This window comes from Schistocerca piceifrons, chromosome 2, assembly GCF_021461385.2.
Source record: "Schistocerca piceifrons isolate TAMUIC-IGC-003096 chromosome 2, iqSchPice1.1, whole genome shotgun sequence".
Taxonomy (NCBI): domain Eukaryota; kingdom Metazoa; phylum Arthropoda; class Insecta; order Orthoptera; family Acrididae; genus Schistocerca; species Schistocerca piceifrons.
The window spans coordinates 593,141,472-593,165,545 of NC_060139.1; the positions used below are offsets into that span (position 1 = coordinate 593,141,472).

The 24,074-nt window shown below is 42.4% G+C and overlaps 1 protein-coding gene across 2 annotated transcripts in view; it reads left to right on the forward strand.

The window, feature by feature from the left end:
• LOC124775824 (graves disease carrier protein-like) overlaps positions 1-24,074 on the forward strand; it is a 186,694-nt gene that overhangs the window by 78,042 nt on the left and 84,578 nt on the right. For both annotated transcript variants that reach the window (XM_047250658.1, XM_047250657.1), the window contains exon 4: positions 22,923-23,108. In XM_047250658.1, coding sequence (XP_047106614.1) covers positions 22,923-23,108 — 186 coding nt within the window. The remainder of the gene's footprint in view (positions 1-22,922; positions 23,109-24,074) is intronic.

Consider the following 24,074-nt stretch of genomic DNA (forward strand, 5'->3'; position numbering starts at 1 on the left):
AGAAGTATTCGTGAGGATACGGCGATCAACTGCAACTGCTTCTAAACAGAACAGTTCATTTTCTGTTGCAGAACTTTTCCGACACATTGACGTTCATAACACTGACTGCAACCACTTGGGGAAACGATATCGCATGCAAGGAATCGCCGCGATTCGTCGCTCGTGTGTGGGACCGTTTATATGCCACTAGCTACTGTCTTCAGCTGACAGTGTCACGGGGTATACATACTGTTACAACTTAACCTGCATCTACATGTTCTAACGTCAACTAAAATTATTATTCCTATTTGTGAAATAGTGTTATGTCTTATGTATAAGAACTATCTTTGAATTCTGTTATTCTTTGACATTTTCAAATCAAACCAACTGAAGTTGGCACATAATGTGCTAAAACGTACGTGAGTGAAACAGAAGTTAATCAATAGTGTCTTGAATAAGAAGCATTTCGAAACAAATTTCTCCATTTTTTTCTGCGGAAATTAAGAGCCTTACCTTCAAAAATTTGTCCTTACTTATCAATATTCGAATATTGTTGCTGAGCTATGACGAAGGGGGTTGGGTTTGGTGTCAGTTAGGTAGAGAATTAAAGCTATTAATTAGAATGGTGTAATTTCCAGTCAAATTAGAGTGGGCTTTGGTACGTGGAATACTGAGCATGTGGTTGTCACGCCTTCACAGGATCGGTGTATGTACGTGGCTGAAGAATATTGCTGCTTTCTGCACTGAGAGCCGGTTAAGATTTTTCATAATTCTTTTGCCAGCCTTCCCGTCTGAACAATAAGCCTGTACCATACGTGCCGCGTTGGCTTTTCTATAATTTTACACCCTTTGTGCAGACAGTTACAGGTAAATGGGGAAATGATGCCATCGAAAGAAGAACTACTCTCTCTTGCTAGAGGGTGTGATTCTCCCCAATATATTCTGAATTAGTTTCAACAGTTGAGTAAAACTCAACATTGTAACTAAACCATCGTATATTTTGGTACTCCATATGTGATACAGGGAAGTCGTAATTTATAGTTGATGCACTAGTTAAATACAATTATAAGGTCTCCAGTGGTATCTCATATACAAAATCAGTACAAAACGCCCCGTTCTACACCCTATACTAACCATTGTACTACACAAAATAATGGTGGGAACCACGAATTGGTACCAATCGCAATCGTAAAGTCTAGGAGGGTTTAGTGATCTAATGTTAAATTGCTGGGAGTGAAGCAGTGACTTTTATATTATTTGCTGTTACAAATACTTGGCTTTTATCCTACGAGTAGGTTGCGATTTCCAGGAGTGCGGTTAACCCGTTTTCGGCTGTATTTTCCGAGTATCTCGCAATTTCCTGTGGTGTTGTTATGTTGGGACGTAAGAGCACAAAGCGTAGCTAGAGGTCTAGCTTAGATTGAAATACAACAGTTTGGTTCTGGGTTGGCGAAGCCAATGAATGCGGAAAAAAAAGAAAGAAAAAGAACTAGTTGTGGTAACAAATTGATCTGTAGTGTTTCCAAACGTCTAGATTAGGTTGGAATGCAACAGTTTGGTTTGAGTGGGCGAAGCGAAATTTGGGAAGAGGAAACACAACAAAAGCTGTGAAATAGCAGGAAGTTGGGTGTTCGGTTGAATTTAGCGTGGGTCAAAAAATACTTCCTTGAGCCCGTTCGGAATAATAGAGAAGATGCTCCTTGCGGCGACGATCGTTGCTGACTGCTTTAGTTCATACAACATTCAAGGTACTGAAGGCTTTCAGCACTGTAAAGTGAACCATAGGCTGAACTTCGTAAATACAGAAGATAGTTCCGTTCACACACAGAACGAGGACAGAATGTTGCGGGGCTACAGAGGCGCCATCCCACGGTATGGCAGAAAGACCAAACACTTCACAATTTACCTAGCTGAGTATATGTGCCGTCGGGTGCATCGCTAGAAATAAATATTGCATCACCTTTTCGTTGAAGCGGGTACACTTTATAATATAACAATTCTTTCGAAGATCGCCTTAAGCACGACTAGCGACTACAGTTCCGTGCCTTTCGTGGAAACCGGTGCATTCAATTTCCTCAACATTATAGGTATGTTACAGCATCGCTTTGCTTGATTTTGTACATTAAATTTGAATATCTACTTTTTCTTTTTTCATTCTTAAATTTTTTTCGTTGTTTGTGTGTTCGCGCAATGAAAATTTGATGATGCGATTGGCTGATTACGTAACGTATATTATGCTCTCATTCTGTATTCTGATTGGCTTGATTGGACTGGAAATCACGTGTCCTCGCCCATGTTGTATAACCAAAGTACACTGTAGATCGCAATCTCGATTTCACAATTTCGGAAGCTATCGTGCCGTATTTGGTGGATTTCGTATTTATACTTGCTTGTTCCGCAAATATGCAGTTTCAGTGCTACAGCGCATTGAAGATCTGTCCAAGAGACGTCCTTTTTTTCTCGATCCGTTGTGCTACAGTGCCTGAAAGTGCGATAACGATGTATAAAAATTACTTCTGTAAGCCATGCTTAAATCTGTATTGTACCGCATTCTGAGGTCAGCTTGAGCCTTCGATACTGCCCGACGGTTTTGAACTGTGACGTAATACTATTGTTGTGGGTCACGACATTATCAGTTAGAGATTAAATATTATTTTTAGTTGTCTTAGTTGTGAGTGGAAACAATGATTACAGTTGAAATGATAGTGATGTTATTTATGAATACAGTTTACTTTCGAATGTCAAATTCTAGCCTGACGTGCTATTTGTTTTTAAAGAGCGAGGCTCAGTTCGTGTATTATAGTGATGTTAACTTATTAATCGTTTGTTTTATTTCAGTACTACGTAATTACTATATTTTTCGCAAGTTTCCTATATCACTGGTCAAAACCGACGACTGGATCAAGAGAAATGTTCGATAGGAATCATTGACTTTGGCCAGTAAAGTAATGCTAATGGCTGCTGCGACATCACCGTTTAACGAACCCAATGAACAGGGAAAAGAAAACGAAAAGGAAGTTGGTTGCGGTAGCTTACCTCGAGTTGCAGAAGCCAACGAATGTGAAACTAAATAAACCTGGTTGGGATGACAGAACGATCTGTAGCTCTCCCCGAGGTCTACGTTATGTTGGAAGGTGACTGGTTGTGAGCTGGTGAAACCAACAAATGTGACACTCTAAAACCTGGTTGTGGTGACAGACTTACCTATAGCTTAGCCTGTCTGAAACAAATTGCCAATAACATCTCGCACTAGTCGCCATATTGTCTACGATGTTTGTCGCTTATGTCACTGGTACAATCCCACGACTCATATCAGACATTCCTCTGTATTCGACATATTGTTGATTGCAGCGAATTTTGGCTGCGTGTTTCGTGTTTTTTTTTTTTTTTTTTTTTTTGTACAGCTATCGGTTTTTGGCTATTTGCATTGTTATTGCCATTTAAGGTGAGCTAAATAGATCAAGTGACGTTTCTGACACATGTTAAAGTTCGCGCTATTTTTGCGTTTGTTGGTTTTTTTTTTTTTTTTTTTTTTTTTTTTTTTTGCATGTTTGAAACCAACCATTGCATCATTTTTCTCTGTTTTGTCATTTTATATGATATTATTGTGATTTTGCGGTTGTTATTTTAATAAGTCCCTGCCAAAACCCCCAATTTTCCGCGGTTGTCCCAGGCGGCAGCATCAGCAGCAGGCCCAAACAGACGCAGCAACAGGGAAGTAACCGATTTTGTGACTTTTACGAGTTCCTAAGCAGGAGAGAATTGTATAATTTCATCTGCGTTTCTGATAGTTTGGTTTCCGTAGTTTCTGCCTGTTAATTTAATATCTAATAGCCACAGTTCTCGTGTTTCGTTAGCGTCGGAAAGTAAACCTATTTTGTGACATATTACAAGTTCCTAATCAGGGGCGAATTATTTAGTTTTACCTGAGCGCTTCGGTTGTTATGTTTTTGAAACTCTGCGTATTAATCTAATTTATTAGACACAGTTCCTCGTTTCCATCAGCATCTACAGCAGAGTTCCACAACACGTGCCGATAGTCTGTTTATCTGGGTTGTTTAGTTTTCTACGGTCTTTAGTATGGATAGGGATTGTGATTGTTGTGTGTACGCGAGCCGAGTTGGTGACACTTCAATCTCAGCTCCAGGCTATGATGGCTTCGGTTACACAGCTTGAAGTTGCAGTGGCTAGGCACCACTGTTTGAGGCAGGCCGTGGGGATCCAACGGACATCCAGCACGTCCGAATCCTCCTATTGGTCCTCATCGATGGTAGCCCAGTTTATGCTCACACTGAGGTTGACCGTCACCTGTGGCCAAGTGGGAGGTCGCCCTGGGGCGTAGCATGCGGCGAAAGACGTCCCAGAAGGCCGCACCCGCTCAGTCTGACCAACAGTTCCAGGTGCTGACTGTGGCTGACACTGTCGCTCAGCCAGATGCCGTCGCCTGTCCTGTTTCAGAGGAAACCTCTCAGTCTGCAAGATATGGGCAATCACAGAGGCTGTGATTATTGATATTTGGGAGCTCCCATGTTAAACGCGTTATGGGGCCGCTAAGGGACAGGGCTGCCAATTGATGGGGGGGGGGGGGGGGGTGGGGGCGGGGGGGGGGGCAGGAAGCCAATGTGCACTCTATGTGCGTACCGGTTTTGGAATCATTCCAGATGAGGAATGGATCCTTCCGGATGCCATGAAGAGCACAGGGTGCAGCCAACTGCAGGTGGTGGCTCATCTAGGTACCAATGATGTGTGTCATTTTGGATCGGAAGAGATTCTTTCTGGTTTCGAGCGGCAAACAGAAGTGGTAAAGGCTGCCAGTCTTGCTTGCGAGATGAAAGCAGAGCTGGCCATTTGCAGCATAGTCGACTGGACCGACTGCCGAGTGGAGGTCTGAACCAGAGGCTCAGACGGTTCAGTGACCTTGTAGACAGCAGATTCCTCGACTTGCGCCATATGGGGTTTGGGTTTCGGGTTCCGCTGAATAGGTCAGGAGTCCACTATACGCAGGAGGCGGCTACACGGGTAGCAGGGGCTGTGTAGCTTGGGCTGGGCGGTTTTTTAGGTTAGACGGTCTCGGGAAATCACAAAAAGGGCTTCAGTCACAAAGGGTGCAGGCTGAACACGTAAGAACGTAGATATAGGAACCATCGGTATAACAGTTGTAAACTGTCGTAGCTGTGTTCGGAAAGTGCCAGAGCTCCAAGCGCTAATAGGAAGCACTGATGCTCAAGTCGTTATAGGCATTGAAAGCTGGCTAAAGCCGGAGATAAATTCAGCCGAAATTTTTACGAAGAACCTAACGGTGTTTCGAAAGGATAGGCTAAACACGGTTGGCGGCGGCGCGTTTGTTGCTGTTAGTAGTTTAATTTGTCGCGAACTCGAAGTAGATAGTTACTGTGAGTTAGTATGGACATAAGTCATTGTTGGCAACTGGAATAAAATAATAATTGGATCCCTTTACCGAACTCCCAATTCAGATGATATAATTGATGAAAGGTTGAAAGAAAACTTGAGTTTTTTTCAAACTCATACCCGACTCATACAGTTATAGTTGGTAGTGCCTTTCATTTACCCTCGATATGTTGGCGAAAATACTTATTCAATTCCGGAGGTACACATGAAACATCATCCGAAATTGTGCTAAACGCATTCTCTGAAAATTATTTCGAGCAGCTAGTTCATGAGTCCACGCTAAAAGGTTGTGAAAACTCACTTGCCCTCTTAGCAACAAATAATTCTGAGTTAATAACGAGCATCAAAACGGATACAAGGATTCGCAGCGAGATTGAATATTGTAACCCCCAAATCCTCAAAAAATAAACGAAAAATACACCTATTCAAAAAAGCAGATAAAAATTCACTTGATGCCTTCCTGAGAGACGATCTCCACTCCTTCCAAATTAACAATGTAAGTGTAGACCAGATGTGGCTCGAATTCAAAAAATAGTATCGGCAGCAATTGAGAGATTCATACCAAATGAATTGACAAACGACGGAGCTGATCCTCCTTGGTACACAAAACAGGTCAGAACACCGTTGCAGAAACAACGAAAAAAACATGTCAAACAGATCCAAGATCCCCAAGATTGGAAGTCTTTTACAGAAGCTCGAAATTTAGCGCGGGCCTCAATGCGAGATGCTTATAACAGTTTTCACAACGAAACTTTGTCTCGAAACCTGGCAGGAAATCCAAAGAGATTATGGTCGTATGTGAAGTATGTTAGCGGCAAGAAACAATCAATGCCTTCTCTGCGCGATAGCAATGGAGATACTGTCGAAGGCAGTGCTGCCAAAGCAGAGTTACTAAACACAACCTCCCGAAATGCCTTCACAAAAGAAGACGAAGTAAATATTCCAGAATTAGAATCAAGAACAGCTGCCAACATGAGTAACGTAGAAGTAGATATCCTCGGAGTAGTGAAGCAACTTAAAGCACTTACTAAAAGCAAGTCTTCTGGTCCAGACTGTATACCAATTAGGTTCCTTTCAGAGTATGCTGATGCAATAGCTCCATACTTAACAATCATACATAACCTTTCGCTCGACGAAAGATCCGTACCCAACGTCTGGAAAGTTGCACAGGTAACAGCAATATTCTAGAAAGGTAGTAGGAGTAATCTGCTAAATTACAGGCCCATATCATTAACGTCGATTTGCAGCAGGATTTTGGAACATATATTGTGTTCAAACATTATGAATTACCTCGAAGAAAACCGTCTATTGACACACAGTCAACATGGATTTAGGAAACATCGTTCTTGTGGAACACAACTAGCTCTTTACTCGCATGAAGTATTGAGCGCTATTGACAACGGATTTCAAATTGATCTCGTATTTCTGGATTTCCGAAAGGCTTTTGACACTGTACCACACAAGCGGCTTGTTGCGAAATTGCTTGCTTATGAAGTATCGTCTCAATTATGTGACTGGATTTGTGACTTCCTCTCAGAGAGGTCACAGTTCGTAGTAATTGACGGAAAGTCATCGACTAAAACAGAAATGATTTCTGGCGTTCTCCAAGGTGTTGTTATAGGCTCTTTGCTGTTCCTTATCTATTTAAACGATTTAGGAAACAATATGAGCAGTAGTCTGAGGTTGTTTGCAGATGACACTGACGTTCATCGACTAGTAAAGTCATCAGAAGATCAAAACAAATTGCAAAACGACTTAGAAAAGTTATCAGTATGGTGCCACAATTGGTAATTGACCCTAAATAACGAAAAGTGTGAGGTCATCCACACGAGTGCTAACAGGATCCGTTAAACTTCCGTGACACGATAAATTAGTCAAATCTAAATGCCGTAAACCCAACCAAATACCTAGGAATTACTATTACGAACAACTTAAATTGGAAGGAACACATAGAAAATGCTGTGGGGAATGCTAACTAAAGACTGAGTTTTATTGGCTTGACACTAAGAGACTGCGTACATTACCCTTGTTCGTCCTCCTTTAGAATACTGCTTAAGGGTGTGGGATCCTTACTAGATAAGATTGACGGAGTACATCGAAAAACTTCAAAGAAGGGCAGCACGTTTTGTATTATCGTGAAATAGGGGAGAGAGTGTCACTGAAATGATATAGAATTTGGCATAGACATCATTAAATAAAAGCGTTTTTCGTTGCGGGGGAATCTTCTCACGAAATTCCAATCACCAGCTTTCTCCTCCTAATGCGAAAATATTTTGTTGACGCCGGCCTACATAGGGAGAAACGATCACCATGATAAAAATAGGGAAATCAGAGCTCGTACGGAAAGATATAGGTGTTCGTTCTTTCCACGAGCTGTATGAGAATTGTGAAGGTGGTTTGAAGTACCCTCTGCCAGGAAGTTAAATGTGATTTGCAGAGTAGCCATGTAGATGTTGTCTTCAGCATTCATTATTAAGAATTTGTACGCTTCTGTCTATGTTTATGTTTGACGCTGTGGGAAAGGGTATTGTCGTTGTTAGCCAATTTAAAATCATATTTGTGTTGCATTTTGGGGCTTATTACACTCTAGTAAATGGGTACAAAAGCTTCTATAAATTTTTGAAATGACGTCTTATTTGTTTTTAGCTGTTACTGATATTTGGTTTTATAACTGCAATTTCAGCATTTATGTCACTTGGAGTGTAAGAATTTTGATAGGCAGGTTTATCGTGTCAGAAATCTCATGCTTGAAAATCGCACAAATGCCGAAGTCGCAAGAATAAAAGGGTCTAGTGAAGCAGGGGATACAACCCGTCGGCTTTGACCAATGACGTCACACATTACTCATAGATAATAATGTCTTCACTTTCAGCCATAGATAGTAAAACAGTTCTGTGTTCCGGATAAGCGCTATCATTGTACATTAAAATAACTGAATCTGATTTTAAAAGAGATCGCTACATATTGTTCAAAATATTCTTTGTGTGCATTTATTTAAATAACTGGTTGTTTGCAATTCATTCGGTACTTGATTTCATTCTTAGTGATATTGAGGTAATTTGGAATATTAGTTTCTTATTTTAGGACAATTTTTAATACCTCATTTTCGTTTGTAGGTATGGATTTATCTGTTCCGATGAACCTGGATGATTTGAGAGAGGCTATGGGCGTAGACATGTTGTACACGATTTGTTCTTTTACAAATGTGTGGTCTTGTTGCCGAGTATGCTCGATGTCGTGAGTGCGGCCAACATATGCGCCTCACAAGTGTATCTCGTCGCCGTACTCACGACTTACTCGTATGGCGCTGCAGCAAAGGTCGGTTGTGGCGGTCCATTAGACGAGGGACGTGGTTCGAAAAATCTAAGCTCGCCTTGAGAGACATTATGAAAATCACGTACTGTTGGTGTCTGAGATATCCTGTGTGGCTGTGTGTCCATGAATGTCGTGTGAGTAAGCGCACAGTTGTGGATTGGTACCCTTTTTGTATGGAAGTTTGTGGGGAATACATGAAATATACGGGGCCGTTGGGTGCGGGGGCGGGTGTTATGGTCGAAACTGACGAGTCGCATTTTGGCAAAAGGAATTACAACAGGGGGAACGTCCGGTGGGATTATGTGTTTGTGTGGCTGTAGTTTCAGGACAAGAGTGTGACGATGTAATGTTTAAAGTAGTATCCTGTCGAAGAAAGGAAGTTTGGTCAGCTTAATAGAAGATCACGTTGCAGAGGTTCAAATGGCTCTGAGCACTATGGGACTTAACTGCTGAGGTCATCAGTCCCCTAGAACTTAGAACTACTTAAACCTAACTAACCTAAGGACATCACACACATCCATGCCCGAGGCAGGATTCGAACCTGCGACCGTAGCGGTCGCTGGGTTCCAGACTGTAGCGCCTAGAACCGCTCGGCCACTCCGGCCGGCGCGTTGCAGAGGGTTCCATTGTAATTTCAGATGGTTTTTCTTCATATAGGGATTTAGGGGAAAGGGGTTATCAGCTTCTCGTAGTTAATCACAATACTGAGTTCAGATCATTAGCCACAGGGGCTTGCGGAAATAGCATAGAGGGTTTATTGGTCAAGTGTGAAATCTCTTGTAGGGAAGGGGAAACTCTGGATTTCCACACTTCAAAGTCACTTAGACAAATATTCATGGAGACTTAGTATTCCCCAAACATATTGCTCGTTTAAATGTCCATTACGTATGTTTTCGTGTACTCCAGTACTGTACGTAATAGAAATTTCGCAGCTGTCGTTCTTCTTCAGTACGGTTTTTTCGAATCTGTACTAGCAATATTAAAGGCGAAACACCCGACGCAACTAAAATTTGTATCCCATCCTTCATTTGACCTATTCTAAAATAACGACATATGTGACGTTGATGAGATTTACCTATAAATGTTAACTGGAGAGCAGGAAACAAATGTTGTGTATAGCTATACAGCTCAACTAAAGAATGGGATAGTATTGTCACATCTGTGATCAAAACTATAACTTTCAGTCGATACTATTAGCATCGAAGGCGAAAAAAAAGCTGTACCCTATAATGAAGTACGGGATACAAATTGTATGCGTGTCGTCTTATTGCCTCTTCACGTAGTTCAACTGAGGTACAGGTTGCAAATGTAACGTACGTCCATTTCCACATTTTCGTTAGCAGTGTACGTGTATGTAGGTTAACGGAAGTGTGGAATACAAATATTATGTGCGTAGCTCCTTCTGCCATTGGTAGTACTACTATCTACGTAAGAACAACTATTAGTGGTAGCGGAGGCGAAAGAAACAACACATGTAAAATTTGTATCCTGTGCTTCAGTTGACCTAGAGAGTTCAACTGAACAACAGGATATTAATGCTAACAAAAACGAGGAAATCGACGTACGCTAAACTTGTATCCCGCACTGCAGTTAACCAATACAGTTCGAATGAGGTTCGAGATACGACCCATATATATATGTGACGTGAAGTATTCTATGCTACCAATATTTCTGCCCATTTTTCCCCTTCATTTTCCACGGAAATAATACGATACAAACATGCAATATCCCTAACGTGAAAATACTACTTGCCTTGATATATGTCAGCTTATTTTCGTCTCTCGCATTCCTTTGTTTCTGAACAGTCTTGTCAGCTCTTTCATCTGTGTAATAAATACTCTCTGGCCAATTCTGACGTCATTGGTCAAAGTCGACGGGTTGTATCCCCTGCTTCACTAGACCCGAATAAAATATAAACGGTAACAGCTAAAAGCAAATATAACGTCATTTTAAAAAAAATGAGCCATGTTATGACGTCGTTGGTCACAGTCAACCGATGGTATCGAAGTCTCTGATTTCTCTGCATTCTGTACTTCGTCTATATAGCTTTGCATAGTTGCTTCCCATTCTGCATTTCAAGCTGTCATTCTAACCAGCCTGCTGGCGTGACGAGACATTCATACTTTACTCCTTGTCATGATTACTTGGGAATAACTGCCATTATGATTCGAGGCACAGGAAACCGCCAGTAACGCTACTCGCACAACTGGTAAATTGCCGGCTAATGTTGCGATTGAAGGCCGCGGAGCACTGCCAAGAACACGAGCGCATCGTGTACAGTGCCTTGACACCTAGACCCGACCTCCGTGGCACGCATTCCGTCGAGGAACGAAAGTCGGCCACACTATTCCCGTTACATCTCACCTTGTGTATTTTGAGCAACCAATTTGACCCATTACCCAGCGGCTCATTGTCACAGTATATAGCTCTGTCTATCTTTTATGCGACTCCTGTGATAAATGAGCATAGTTTGTGAAGAGTCTTACCTCCTTTTCATTCCTGGTTATTTGTAACTTTTCGTCGTCTTCTTCTTGATACAAATAGCTTTTGATCCTCGGTTAATGAATTGTGAGCACAGTTCAGTACTCATCTGTAAAATGTCCCGTACAGCAACTACGTTAAAACGTTAATTGGAACTATTTTCTTACTCTGGATACACAAAAACAAATGAAGATACACTGGCTGCTATCCACATGGAGGTATAAGGAGGGGAGATGCCATGACGTCACAAACTTGAAGCCGACAGAAACCGAGCTCCGCCATTGCAGTTTGGTCAGAAGACTCGTTTCCGATTGTGCTACTGTGTAGAGCTGCTGAAGGTTTTTTCATTTTAAAATGCCGGTTTGCGTTGTTTACGGGTGTACTAACCGTTGGAATAGTGCTACCAAGTTAAAAGGATTCACGTTCCATGCGTAAGTGGCCCCGTTCGTAAAATATTGTCGTTTATATTCGTGAGATGTGCGGCCTTGTTTACATTTTGTGAAACTGTTTTCTTCTTATTTTATTTCAGATTTCCGATCAATGAAGCTCGTAGGGCTCTGTGGGTTCATATGCTTATTTTTCTTGACAAAGCACAAACGATGTTTGTATTTACAAATGAAATTTTGTATAAGTGTGTAAACGAGTAAGAAATATCATCCGGTATGTAAACTAGCATAGCTTTCGGGTTCTGCTTTCAGTTTACATCGACACAGATACAGTAAAAGGTGATCTGAGTTTGAAAAGAGCTTTGTACACTGTTATTTTTCATCATTCGAAGTTCGTATCCAAAAGAAACACTTAAGTTAACGAGACCAAATCAGTTGTATTGCTGGGGCAAAAACGCATTAAAAACAAAACGAAAACACCTGAAAAAGCTATTCTGACGTTGTGTTATGCATGTAAACATTGTAACACTCATCATCTGAAATTATTTCGCAGACATAACGTTAAATATGAAGAACACGCAATTCTAACAAGAGCTCTGTCACTGTTTTGACCAATCAAACATGGCGGCCCACCGGCTTCAAACAGACGTACAGCAGACGGCCATAGTGCCATCTCCCCTCCTTATACTTCCATGGCTATCCATATATTCTCTGCTGCAGTCTGAATATATTCTGGGGCGATAAGCGATGCATTTGGCCACTATAGTTGGCGCCCGGCGGCACGTGTGTTTCCTTAAATAACTGCCTAGATACTGATGCTTATTTGGCAAACGACCAACATGCAAGTAATAGACCTATTTGGAAGAAACTCGTTGCCGAGAAGATTTTCCCAACAACCGATATCGTGCTGCCTTTCACCATATTCGTTGTGTCTCTCTCGGAATGATTACACAAATGCATTTGACCGACGTTATTTTATCGCTTGCTTATACTACGTTGCTCTGTCTTCAATTCTCAACCACTGATGGCAGCCTGCAACCGTCTTGGTATGCCTTGATTGTCTTCAAGTTGTCGTTGATGATGTCGCAATAATTTTCCCGGTATACTGTCTCGCCAGGAACAGTATCTTCTCATTCAGAAGACTCGGGACTAGGTGGCAGTTTCCAGGAAATCCTTAGCCCTGCTCAGGTGTCATTGTTAGTCGCATCGTGCAGATAAAGTGCATTGCTGTGTTCTTTTAGTAGGATACATCGACACTAGAAAATATATCTTTGGAACACTAAGGTACGAGTAGGAGCTACACCAAACCACCTAACTGTAAAATCCATTGATTTCTCAAGTTATGTTATATACGTAGCTTAAGGCGTTATCTTATATTTCCTTTTTGCACGAATGAAGTCACCCATGTCCGATAAATCCACGTCGAAAATCTATATCTTAACATTTTAATGCAAATTTAAATGTGCCTTCCGTGTTGTGTCCCGTTAACTTTCGCCGACTGAATCAAAACTTCCGCGTATGTTGTGATACCTGTACCTATACTGTTACACTGATGGAAAAAAAAAATCGCAACACCAAGGGGTTGTGCGACATAAACGAAAGTTGGTAGGCCTATTTCTGCCTCTGAAACATGATGTCTGTTCAAATTCGCACCAGTCCCGTACGTGTGGCACTACATAACTACTACTGTAAGTTACAGGATGTAGGTTCCGCCTTTTTGCAAACACACTGTTTTTTCCTTAATACCCAAACATGTTTCAGCACCTCTGTGCCATCATCTGCGGGTTTTTCGTTTTGAAAACTGTAAAAAGTGAACATATTTTAGGTTGTCAAATGGTTCAGATGTCTCTAAGCAATATGGGACTTAACATCTGAGGTTATCAGTCCTCTAGACGTAGAACTACTTAAACCTAACTAACCTCAGAACATCACACACATCCATGCCCGAGGCAGGATTCGAACCTGCGACCGTAGCAGCAGAGCGGTTCCGGACTGAAGCGCCTAGAAGCGCTCGACCACCGCGGCCGGCTGTTTTAGGTTGTAACTAATCTAATGAAGTGAGGCCTAAAGAAAGTTTTTGTTCGTTTTGCTTCTTACCGTGATCTTACATTATATCATTTTGCAGAACAAACTGTATGGTGTGCTGCACTAATCGCTTGTCACCTGCAAACCAAACGATGTAAATGTGAATGTCGTCGGCGAGTTAACACACTCCTTGATTTGTAATACGTGATTTTGGCATGTCAAATATTTTGCGTATATATATGTTACTACTGATGTTTTGTTGTCTGAGGACACTGCACACACATAATAATGAACTTCGTGTAATTTCGTTCTTTATAAACGCCTTTTTACTTCGCAAAATGTGGTGAGCACTATGTTGTGTTTCCCAACTCCGTCGGCGGTAATTTGTTCCCGAGAGAGTTTGGAGAGGGATTTGAATTTTGTTCTTCTCTCTCTCTCTCTCTCTCTCTCTCTCTCTCTCTCTCTCTCTCTGTGTGTGTGTGTGTGTGTGTGTGTGTGTGTGTGTGTGTGTGTGTGAGAAAGAGAGAGAGAGAGAGAGAGAGAGAGAGAGAGAGAGAGAGAGAGAGAAAAAGAGAGAGAGAGCACCTTTAGCTGTTTTTGTTGTGTCGCTGTGGGCAAAAATTTTTGAGTAAATCGGTCAAGAACTTTTGTAGGTAGGCCTATACGGTAACGTCGTTAAACGACGACACGTCTTGATACAGTTGTATAGATTTTATTTATGTACCGTTAATATGGCAAAGAACTTTTCGAGATTTTTGGTAACAACTTTAAACAACGACTTGCCTCTATATGCACTGACGGAAAAAAATCTCAACACTATAGCATAAGACTAATTGTGTCTCCCATACCCCTTTTCTTTCTCCTTATAAATAACTTAAAACAAAAGTTGTGTACACAACTGTGTGCTGTTTGTTTTCTTCCTTGCAGCCGGTTTTAATAAAAGAGTAAGTTGTGTTTATGGCTTATCGGCCCATGATCAGAACACTGATACGGGATCTGAATCGTCCGAATGTAATACTACCTATTTGCAGATTAAAACTATGCCAGATACTATAATTGAAGCTACTATAGTAATAGATCAAGCATCAGGAGAGGTCTCTCAGAACCCGTAGAGTCTACGGCGTAGACCAATGATGCCAATCGATTTACCATTCATTTTAAGCGACTTCAACTCCAATCACCGAGCGTGGTCGCGCAGTGGTTAGCACACTGGACTCCCATTCTGGAGGACGACGACTGAAACCCGAGTCCGGCCATCCTGGTTTAGGATTTCCGTGAATTCCCTAAATCGCTTCAGACAAATGCCGGGATGGTTCCTTTGAAAGGGCTCAACTGATTTGCTTCCCCATCCTTCCCAATCCTGGCTTGTGCTCGGTCACTAATGACCTCGTTGTCGACGGGACGTTAAATACTGACCTCCTCCTCCTCGTTCCCATTCAAGGTTTCCTTAGCAATAACAACAAACAAGTCTCAAGGTTAGACACAGGGGGAAGACAAGATTGACATTGGGGGGGGGGGGGGAGGGGGAGAATGGAAGTAGAGAGGGAGAAGAGGGAAACGGATGGAGAGAGGGGGAGGAGGTGATGGACAGAGAGAGGGGGCAGAAGCAGATTAGGACGGATATCCAATTCCCATACATATATAGCAATGGCGAAGCATTGCCATGTTCGCTGGTATTCTATATTTTCGAACGCTGAGCCGCGAAAAGCTTATATTGTAGGTACCATAACATCTGGTCTAATCTACATTTGTACATTCTACAGATTTTCTGACTACTGTCCTCTGTCTGAAAACAGTAGTTAGTAATTTTAGGGTATAAGCACGCGAATGGAGCTAGCTTTTGAAAGTTCCGGTAGTTCATGAGTGTCTTGCACAGGGCAATTCGTAGTAAATCGCTGGCTGCAGGTTATCTACACTTTCTACAAATTTAAGCAGGAGTATCTGATTTGTAAAATTGTTTACTTTTCATTGCAATGTATCTTTTTACTTAAGCACTGCAATATAACCACCAGTTTTCATCCATTGATCAGTTCGTTCTAAGGACGTACGGTATTTTAAAGTATACAAACCGCAATGTAAAAATAGCTCTTAAAAGTCGACTGCTGTTGTGTAATAGTGTGTTCTGCCCATGTACCAACTGTTATGGTCCGCAGCTCGTGGTCGTGCGGTAGCGTTCTCGCTTCCCACGCCCGGGTTCGATTCCTGGCGGGGTTAGGGATTTTCTCTGCCTCGTGATGACTGGGTGTTGTGTGATGTCCTTAGGTTAGTTAGGTTTAAGTAGTTCTAAGTTCTAGGGGACTGATGACCATAGATGTTAAGTCCCATATTGCTCAGAGCCATTTGAACTGTTATGTCACATTTCATTTGTTTTCTCCTTTCATCAGCAGTGTATGTTGCCTGTGTTTGTCGTAAAATTCTGCTGTTTTAGAGTCCATTAGTGAGAATAACCGACGAAGCAAAAGTTTGAGATTCAAAGATCGCAGCAGAAATCACTTTGTTGAATGAAAATGTCTTTAGTTCTTAAAGGTCACTTGTAATCCTGGTAGCGTAGCATATCCAGAAATTGAAAGAATCAGCAAGCTTAGTTTAAAGTTACTTGCTTATTTCTTCAGAAAAACATTGCGCCAAGCACAATGTAGCAGTCTGTTAAAGCTATTCTCCAGCATAGGATGCAGTTGTTATTCGTAAGCAACTGGAAATCGCCCCGACTGTCGCGAGATAGGAAATTTCCGCTGGGAGGGCTACCATGAGACATGTACCAGAGATACTGACAGCATCATAAGTACTATCCTGTCCTGTGCATACTGTCTCCTCTACTGGAAGCGTCAGCGGGAAGCACGCGCTAAAGGTTGATGGCTGGCAGTAGAAATGTATGAAAAATAAAAAAGTCAGTTATGGAAGCGGGAATAATAGACAGGGTCACCTTGTGCACTATGTCTATGTGCGAGAAAATGCACCTCGTTCAACATGTTCAAAGGTTGTTCGAAAATAAGGAACAGACTGCAGCTCCAACAGTAGGCTTTGTCGCACGTTGGAACAATCGATGTCGTTTGTCTGGGATCAAAAGTCATCCACTATCTGATCAAAAGCATCCAAACACACCAATGTAATATGGAATGACCACGAGATGTTAAAAGAGGCGGACCTGACAGTATATAAGGAGGCTGGTAGCATTGTATACTCTTCAAACCACTTTCGACCATTTCTGTCACTCGATGGGGCCGTATTAGTGGGTAATCCTACCCAGACGTACGGACATCACAGAACCGCATGCTATGAACTCCTCGATGTAATTTCTAACAAACGCAGGGATGACAGTAGAACTTTTGTGATGGTCGCCATGTCGGTGCAGGCGTGGAGGGAATGCGCTCTTTAAAAAATGCCTTATCAGTTCAGAAGCAGCAGCAGCACGGATCGGTGAGGAAAGTTCATTGACTCTGATCTTAGACTAGTCATTGAATGTCACCTCAGTACGAAATCGATCAGGACATTTCAGCCCTTCTAAGGCTTCCAAAGTCGACTGTTGGTCATGTGATTTTGAAGTGGCAACGCGAAAGCGGCCACAGTTAAACCAGGATCAGGAAGACTTCGTGTACTGAAGGAAAGGGTCTGTCAAGCATTGCGGGTGTAGGTTGTAAAAAATCGCCTGAAATCAGCGGGGGGAATAACTCGCCAGTTTCAAAGTGTTACCAGCAGTCCAGTTACCACAGTGACGATGCGTAGGGAGTTGAAAGGTGGGGTACAGTGGTCGAGCAGCTCCTCATAAGCCAAATACTCCTGTAGTCAGTGGTGAGCGACGCTGGAGGTGGTGTAAAGAGCGAAGCCCTGGACATGTGATGAGTGGAAACAAGTGTTTTGGAGTTATAAATGCCGCTATTGTGAATGGCAATCCGATGGAGTGGTTTGGGTTTGGCGAATGCCTGGAGATCGTTACCTGTCATCGCGTGTAGTGTCAACAGTGGAATGCAGAGGAGGTGGTGTTTCGGTACGAGGGTGATTTTCGTGATTGCGCTTAAGAAAACGCTAACTGCGGGAGGATACGAACACATTTCACAGCGCTGGGTACTGTGTACAGTAGAGGAACAGTTAAGCAATGATTATTGTTTGTATCGGAATGACAATGCACCTTGTCATGAAGCGACGTCTTTAAGGCAATCGTTTGTGAACGGTAACATTGCTGAAATTGTCTGTCTTCCCAGAATCCTGACACCTTTGAGATGAGTTTGACCGTCGACATCGTTCTAGTGGCCAGCGTCCAACATCACCGCCTTCTATGATTTCGGCTTTTGAGAAAGAACGGCCTGTCATTCCTTCACAGGCATTCAGACACACTCATTGAAAGTGCACCAGCAGAGTACAAGCCGTCACGCAGGCGGGTGGACGCCTGTCCAATAATACGTGTCTGGATACTTTTGATCAGACAGTGTATGTATGTTTCTAACTTGAATCGGGACTCATTCCTGAAGACTGTTGACTATCTGGTTTTCCATTCTACGAACAGTTTACCACCTACCTACTTACAGGTTTTGCCTCCCATTTGCCACTGTTTATCAATTCAGATTGTTCAGAGACCTCATGATGCCATTTATGAAAGCAGCTACAACGAACACACACACACACACACACACACACACACACACACACACACACACACACACACACACACACACGAGAGAGAGAGAGAGAGAGAGAGAGAGAGAGAGAGAGAGAGAGAGAGAGCTTTTGTCAGCAACACATTTTGTTAACCGTCCCGTTATCGTTATAATCGCAACTGTCGCACGAAACACGTCGCGTGTAGCACGTTCCGTCGTCGTATTCAGTTTAAATATCGTGACGGGGGTATGAATTCTCACCTGTCTCTTGCTATTACTCGTAAATTGTGGCTTTGACGTCTGAATTCGTGCATTCACAAAAAATTTCACCTTCGGCACTGAGAATGGAAAAAAAAGAAAAAGGTAAAACCTGCAGCCAAGATAAAATTTGTGTGAAATATGGTATCAGGCAGCAAATTTACACGTGAAAAATGGAAGATACAGTAGTAGGGCAGGTTCCTGCGAAAGTAATACTACATATTTGAAGCATACATGCATCGAATTTATTATGAAAGCAGTAGATGCGTATAAGACGTAAACAATAATGACAGTGTTACATAGATTCCATCATAACACGAGTGGCAAAATAAGGCGTTTCCACTCACTGTCATGTTGTGTTATTGCATTGTTAATACTTTGTCCAACTCCGTTCTTCCTTAAGACCTCAAAAATTCTCTTAGGCACTGATTTTGTCGGGATTTGTAGTTCTTGCAGTAAAATTGTCGTCCTCTCTCCTCGTATCGCTCTTTTCAGTACACATAAGGCCTCAAATTGCTTTCCTTTGTGGTAAACTCGCCTTGCGAGTATTGCCCAAAGGTTTTCCACCGTGTTCAAATCCGAGCTACGTGCAGACAAGGACAAGACATCGGTATTTTTGTCTTCAGACCACTTCCTGAATGTAGTAGAAACATGCACAGATTGCATTATCTTGTTGAAACTTTACACTTTCGTCCCTATGTCCTCATACATTCTAATCAATTCCGTATCTAGCAGCTCAGTGCACATGTTACAATTCATTCTAGTGTTCATTCAAGCAATGCGTGACTTACCTTTACCGCACAAGGCTGCCGAAATCATAACATTTCCACCATCAGATTTTCTGCTCGTTCTTACCTGCTGCTCTCTTCTCAGGTCATTGCAGTATTAATTAAATCGATCCGGCCCACCTATATTAAACTTCTTCTCGTCTCTGAAGCTCACTTTGTCCCATTCCGAAGTCCATGACATACTTATACTTTTTTCGGCAACCTCCAGTCTAGCCTGTTTATGTTTGGATGTTAGAGCAGGTTTCTGTAGTCTTTTATTGAATTCATGATGTTTGCCATTTGGCAAAATTTGTCGTACGCATCTGGCAGTTATTGGCAACTGTGAACCAACAACAAGTTTAGATTTATAACGGTTTGTGGACCTTGCTTTGCAGAAATCTAGCCGTTTTGATGCCTTAGATAATTTTCTATTTTGCCCATATTTTCCTATGTGTCCATATCGTACGCCCAATCTGACGTAATTACCAGTCACTGCATTTGAAAAGTTCAACTTTGTGGCGACCTGACGATTAGTGTGTCCCATTTCCTTGTACACACCGATTTGTATTTTTTTCATCAAATGATAACTGTTTTCCGCATGACATCGGCACAATCGTGGTTTATGTACACAACACGTACTGTCACAAAGATTTCTATTTCCTATCTGCAATAAAGGCATATACACAAACTAACATCGCAGAGAGCCAACTGCCTTTATACCGAATTACACCTTTACCACCTGCATCGTTGGTGTCTTCTTATAACCTATACTGCTAACATCAAATGCGATACCGTTTAACTACATTTGTCGGCATACTGGCTCTCATACTATTGCATATACACTGTAGACAACTTTTCAAACCGTCAATGTTAATTTTCTTACAAATTTCCATGTCTTTATACTGATTTCCATTACTGTAGAATGCCTCCACCGACGAATCTTAAGTCATTAAGAAGCGATGTGATTGATAACAAAAAACGCATTTTAGTACTTGAAGACATAGTTATTATGAATAAGGTACATCATGTCACACCGTGGAATTTCATGTTCCACTGCAGTGCAAAGTCTGAAAGGAAGAAAGTGCCAAGTAATATTTTTGCCTAGCGGAGAGTAACGTAACCAATGAGCTACAGGTTCAGTATTACAAGCAGGACTTCGTGGCACTATATTGGATTAATTCATATAGAGCTGAACTCTGTGTTCGGTGTTATTTATATTGTAGCGTAAGTGCTATGAAGACAAGCTGCTTCAAAGCACTGGCACATTTAGGATCTCTCGAAAGCGCGTCGTTTTTGGTACAATCTGCTGTAGTGAAAGGACCGGAAACTTCATACTAGTTTTGGTAGACGAAGTCTTCTCATAGTAAGTGGTCTCTTGGTAGCCGAACATAACCATTTCCAGTCAATGATCGGTTTAATTGGACCAGACGACCCAGTCCACTCCGTGTAAATACAGACCACACCATTACGGAACCACCACCAGCTTGCATAGTGCCTTGTTGACAAGTTGGGTCCATGGCTTCGTACGGTCTGCTTCACACTCGAACCCCTACCATCAGCTCTTACCAACTGAAATCGGGACTCGTCTGACCAGGTCACAGTTTTCCGGTCATCTAGGGTCCAGACGATATAATCACGAGTATAGGAGAAGCGTTGCAGGCGATGTCGCGCTGTTAGCAAAGACACACGCTTCGGTGGTCTGCTGCCATAGCCCATTAATACCCAATTTCGCCGCACTGTCCTAACGAATCCGTTCGTCGTACGTCCCTCGTTGGTTTCTACTGTTACTTCACGCAGTGTTGCTTGTCTGTTAGCAGTGACAACTCTACGCAAACGTCGCTGCTCTCGGTCGTTAGTGAAGGCCGTCGGCCTCTGCGTTGTCTGTGGTGAGAGGTACTGCCTGAAATTTGGTATTCTCGCCACACACTTGACACTGTGGATCTCGGAATATTGAATTCCCTAACTATTTCCGAAATGTAATGTTTTCCTCATTCAAAATATGTTAATTCCCGTCGTGCGGCCGCAGTCACGTCGGAAACATTTTCACTTGAATCACCTGACTGCAAATGACATCTGCGCCAATGCACTGCCCTCTTACACCTTGTGTACGCGATACTACCGCCATCTATATATGTGTCATCCCATGACTTTTGACACCTCATAGTATTAACTGAATGTGAAAAAGAAGTCAGTCACGAAGTTACCCATCGCAGCCGTGGGGCAAAAGGGAGCGATAGGAAGGACTGTTTCTCCGAACACAGAAGTCATTATTCTGAGCTGCCTGCTGCATCGACATCTACATCTACATGGATACTCAGGAAATCACATTTAAGTGCGCGGAAAAAAACGAACGCCTATATCTTTCCGTGCGGGCTGTGTTTTCCCTTTTTTTATTATGATGATCCTTTCTGCCTATGTTGGTCGGCGTCAACAAAATATTTTCGCATTCGGAGGAGAAAGTTGGTGACTGAAATTTCGTGAGAAGATTTTTCCTCAACGACAAACGCCTTTGTTTCGATGTTGTCCTCCCCAAATGCTGTTTTATTTGAGTCGCATTCTCTCAGCTATTTCGCGAGAATACAATACGTGCTCTCCTTCTTTGAACTTTCTCGATGTATTCAGTCAATCCTAACTGGTAAGGATCCCAAACGGCGCAGCAGTATTCCAAAAGAGGACGGACAAGCATAGTGTAGGCAGTCTCTTTAGTAGCTCTGTTACATTTTCTAATTGTCCTGCCAATAAAACTAGGTCTTTGGTTAGCCTTCCCTACTTCCCCACAACATTTTCTGTGTATTACTTCCAATTTAAGTGGTTCGTAATTGTAATTCCTAAGTATTTAGTTGAATTTATGGCCTTTAGATTTGACTGATTTATCATGTAACCGAAGTTTGACGGATTCCTATTAGCACTCATGTGAATGAGCTCACACTTTTCGTTATTTGTGGTCGATTGCCAATTTTATACCATACAAATATCTTTTCTAAATCGTTTTGCAATTTGTTTTGATACTTCTACTTTACTAGTCGATGGACCTCAGCGTCATCTACAAACAACCTAAGACGGCTGCTCGGATTGTCTCTCAAATCGTTTATATGGATAAGGAACAGCAAAGAGCCTACAACACTACATTGGGGAACGCCAGAAATCACGTGTGTTTTACTCGATGACTTTCCGTCAATTACTATGAACTGTGACGTCTCTGAGAGGAGGTCACGAATCCGATCACATAACTGAGACGATACTCCATAAGTAAGCAATTTCACAACAAGCCGGTTGTGTGGTACAGTGTCAAAAGCCTTCCGGAAATCCAGAAATACGAGATCAATTTGAAATCCCTTGTCAATAGCGCTCAACACTTCATGCGAGTAAAGAGCTAGTTCTGTTTCACAAGAACGATGTTTCCTTAATCCGTGTTGACTGTTTGTCAATAGATCGTTTTCTTCGAGGTAAAGTACAAATGACACCTTCGCCAATGCACTGCCCTTTTATACCTTGTGTACGCGATACTACCCTCATCTGTTTATCTGCATAACGCTATCTCATAACTTTCGTCACCTCATTGTATTATATGAATGTAAAAACGAAGTGAGCTACAAAGTTATCCACCAGCAGCAGTGGGGCAGAAGGGTGTGAGAGGAAGGACTGCTTCCTCCCAGAACAGGAGGCATTCATCTGAGCTGCTTGCTACAGCGATCGCTGGTCGGTTGCAGGCGCTGACCTCGCTGCTGGGCCCCGGGCACCACGCGGCCAAGTTCGTGGCGGGGTCTTGCGCCGGGGTGACGGCCGTGGCGCTCACCTACCCGCTGGACACGATACGAGCGAGGCTCGCCTTCCAGGTGACTGGCGAGCACGTCTACACCGGCATCCTGCACACCGCGCTCTCCATCTTCAAGGAGGTACTCCTCAGCACTCACATCTGTTTTGTTTTGATTAATAGAACTTGCCTATATGACCTTACACTGTATGACCTTTGACCACCAGAAGTTACGAGAAGCGGTCCTGGCAGTGTAAATGGAGACGAGGGGTATTTTCAGTAGAGAAGCAATAATAGGAGAGTGGGGTGGTCAGCAGAACTCAGTGACATCGAATGTGGACTAGTCATGGGTGTCACCCGAGTAACAGATCCATAAATGACTCTTTTTTTATCTGTCTTCTGACTGGTTTGATGCAGCCCACCACGAATTCCTTTCCTGTGCTAACATCTTCGTCTTAGAGTAGCACTTGCAACCAACCTACTTTCTCAATTATTTGCTGGATGTATTCCAGTATCTGTTTTCCTCTAGTCGTTTTACCCTCCACAGGTCCCTCTAGTAACATGGAAGTTATTCCGTGACGTCTTATCGGCTGTCCTGCCATCCTGTCCCTTCTTCTTGTTCATTGTTTTCCATGTACTCCTTTCCTCGCCGATTCTGCGGAAAACCTCCTCATTCCTTACTTTATCAATCCACCTAATTTTCAACATTCTTTCTTGTGTAGCACTACATCTCAAATGCTTAGATTCTCTTCTTTTCCGATTTTCCCACCGTCAATGTCTCACTGCCATTCAACACTGTGCTCCAAACGTATGTTCTCAAAAATTTCTTCTTCAAATTAAGCCTTATGTTTGATGCTAGCAAACTCCTCTTGGCCAAGAATGCCCTTTTTTCCAGTGTTGGTGTGCTTTTTATGTCATCCTTGCTCCGTCCGTGATGAGTTAATTTGCTGTCTAGGTTAGCAGTATTCCTTAACTTCATCTACTTCGTGATCACCAATCCTGATGTTAAGTTGCTGCTGTTCTCATTTCTGCTAGTTCTCATTGCTTTCGTCTTTCTTCGATTCACTCTCAATCAATTTTCTGTACTCACTAGACTGTTCATTCCATA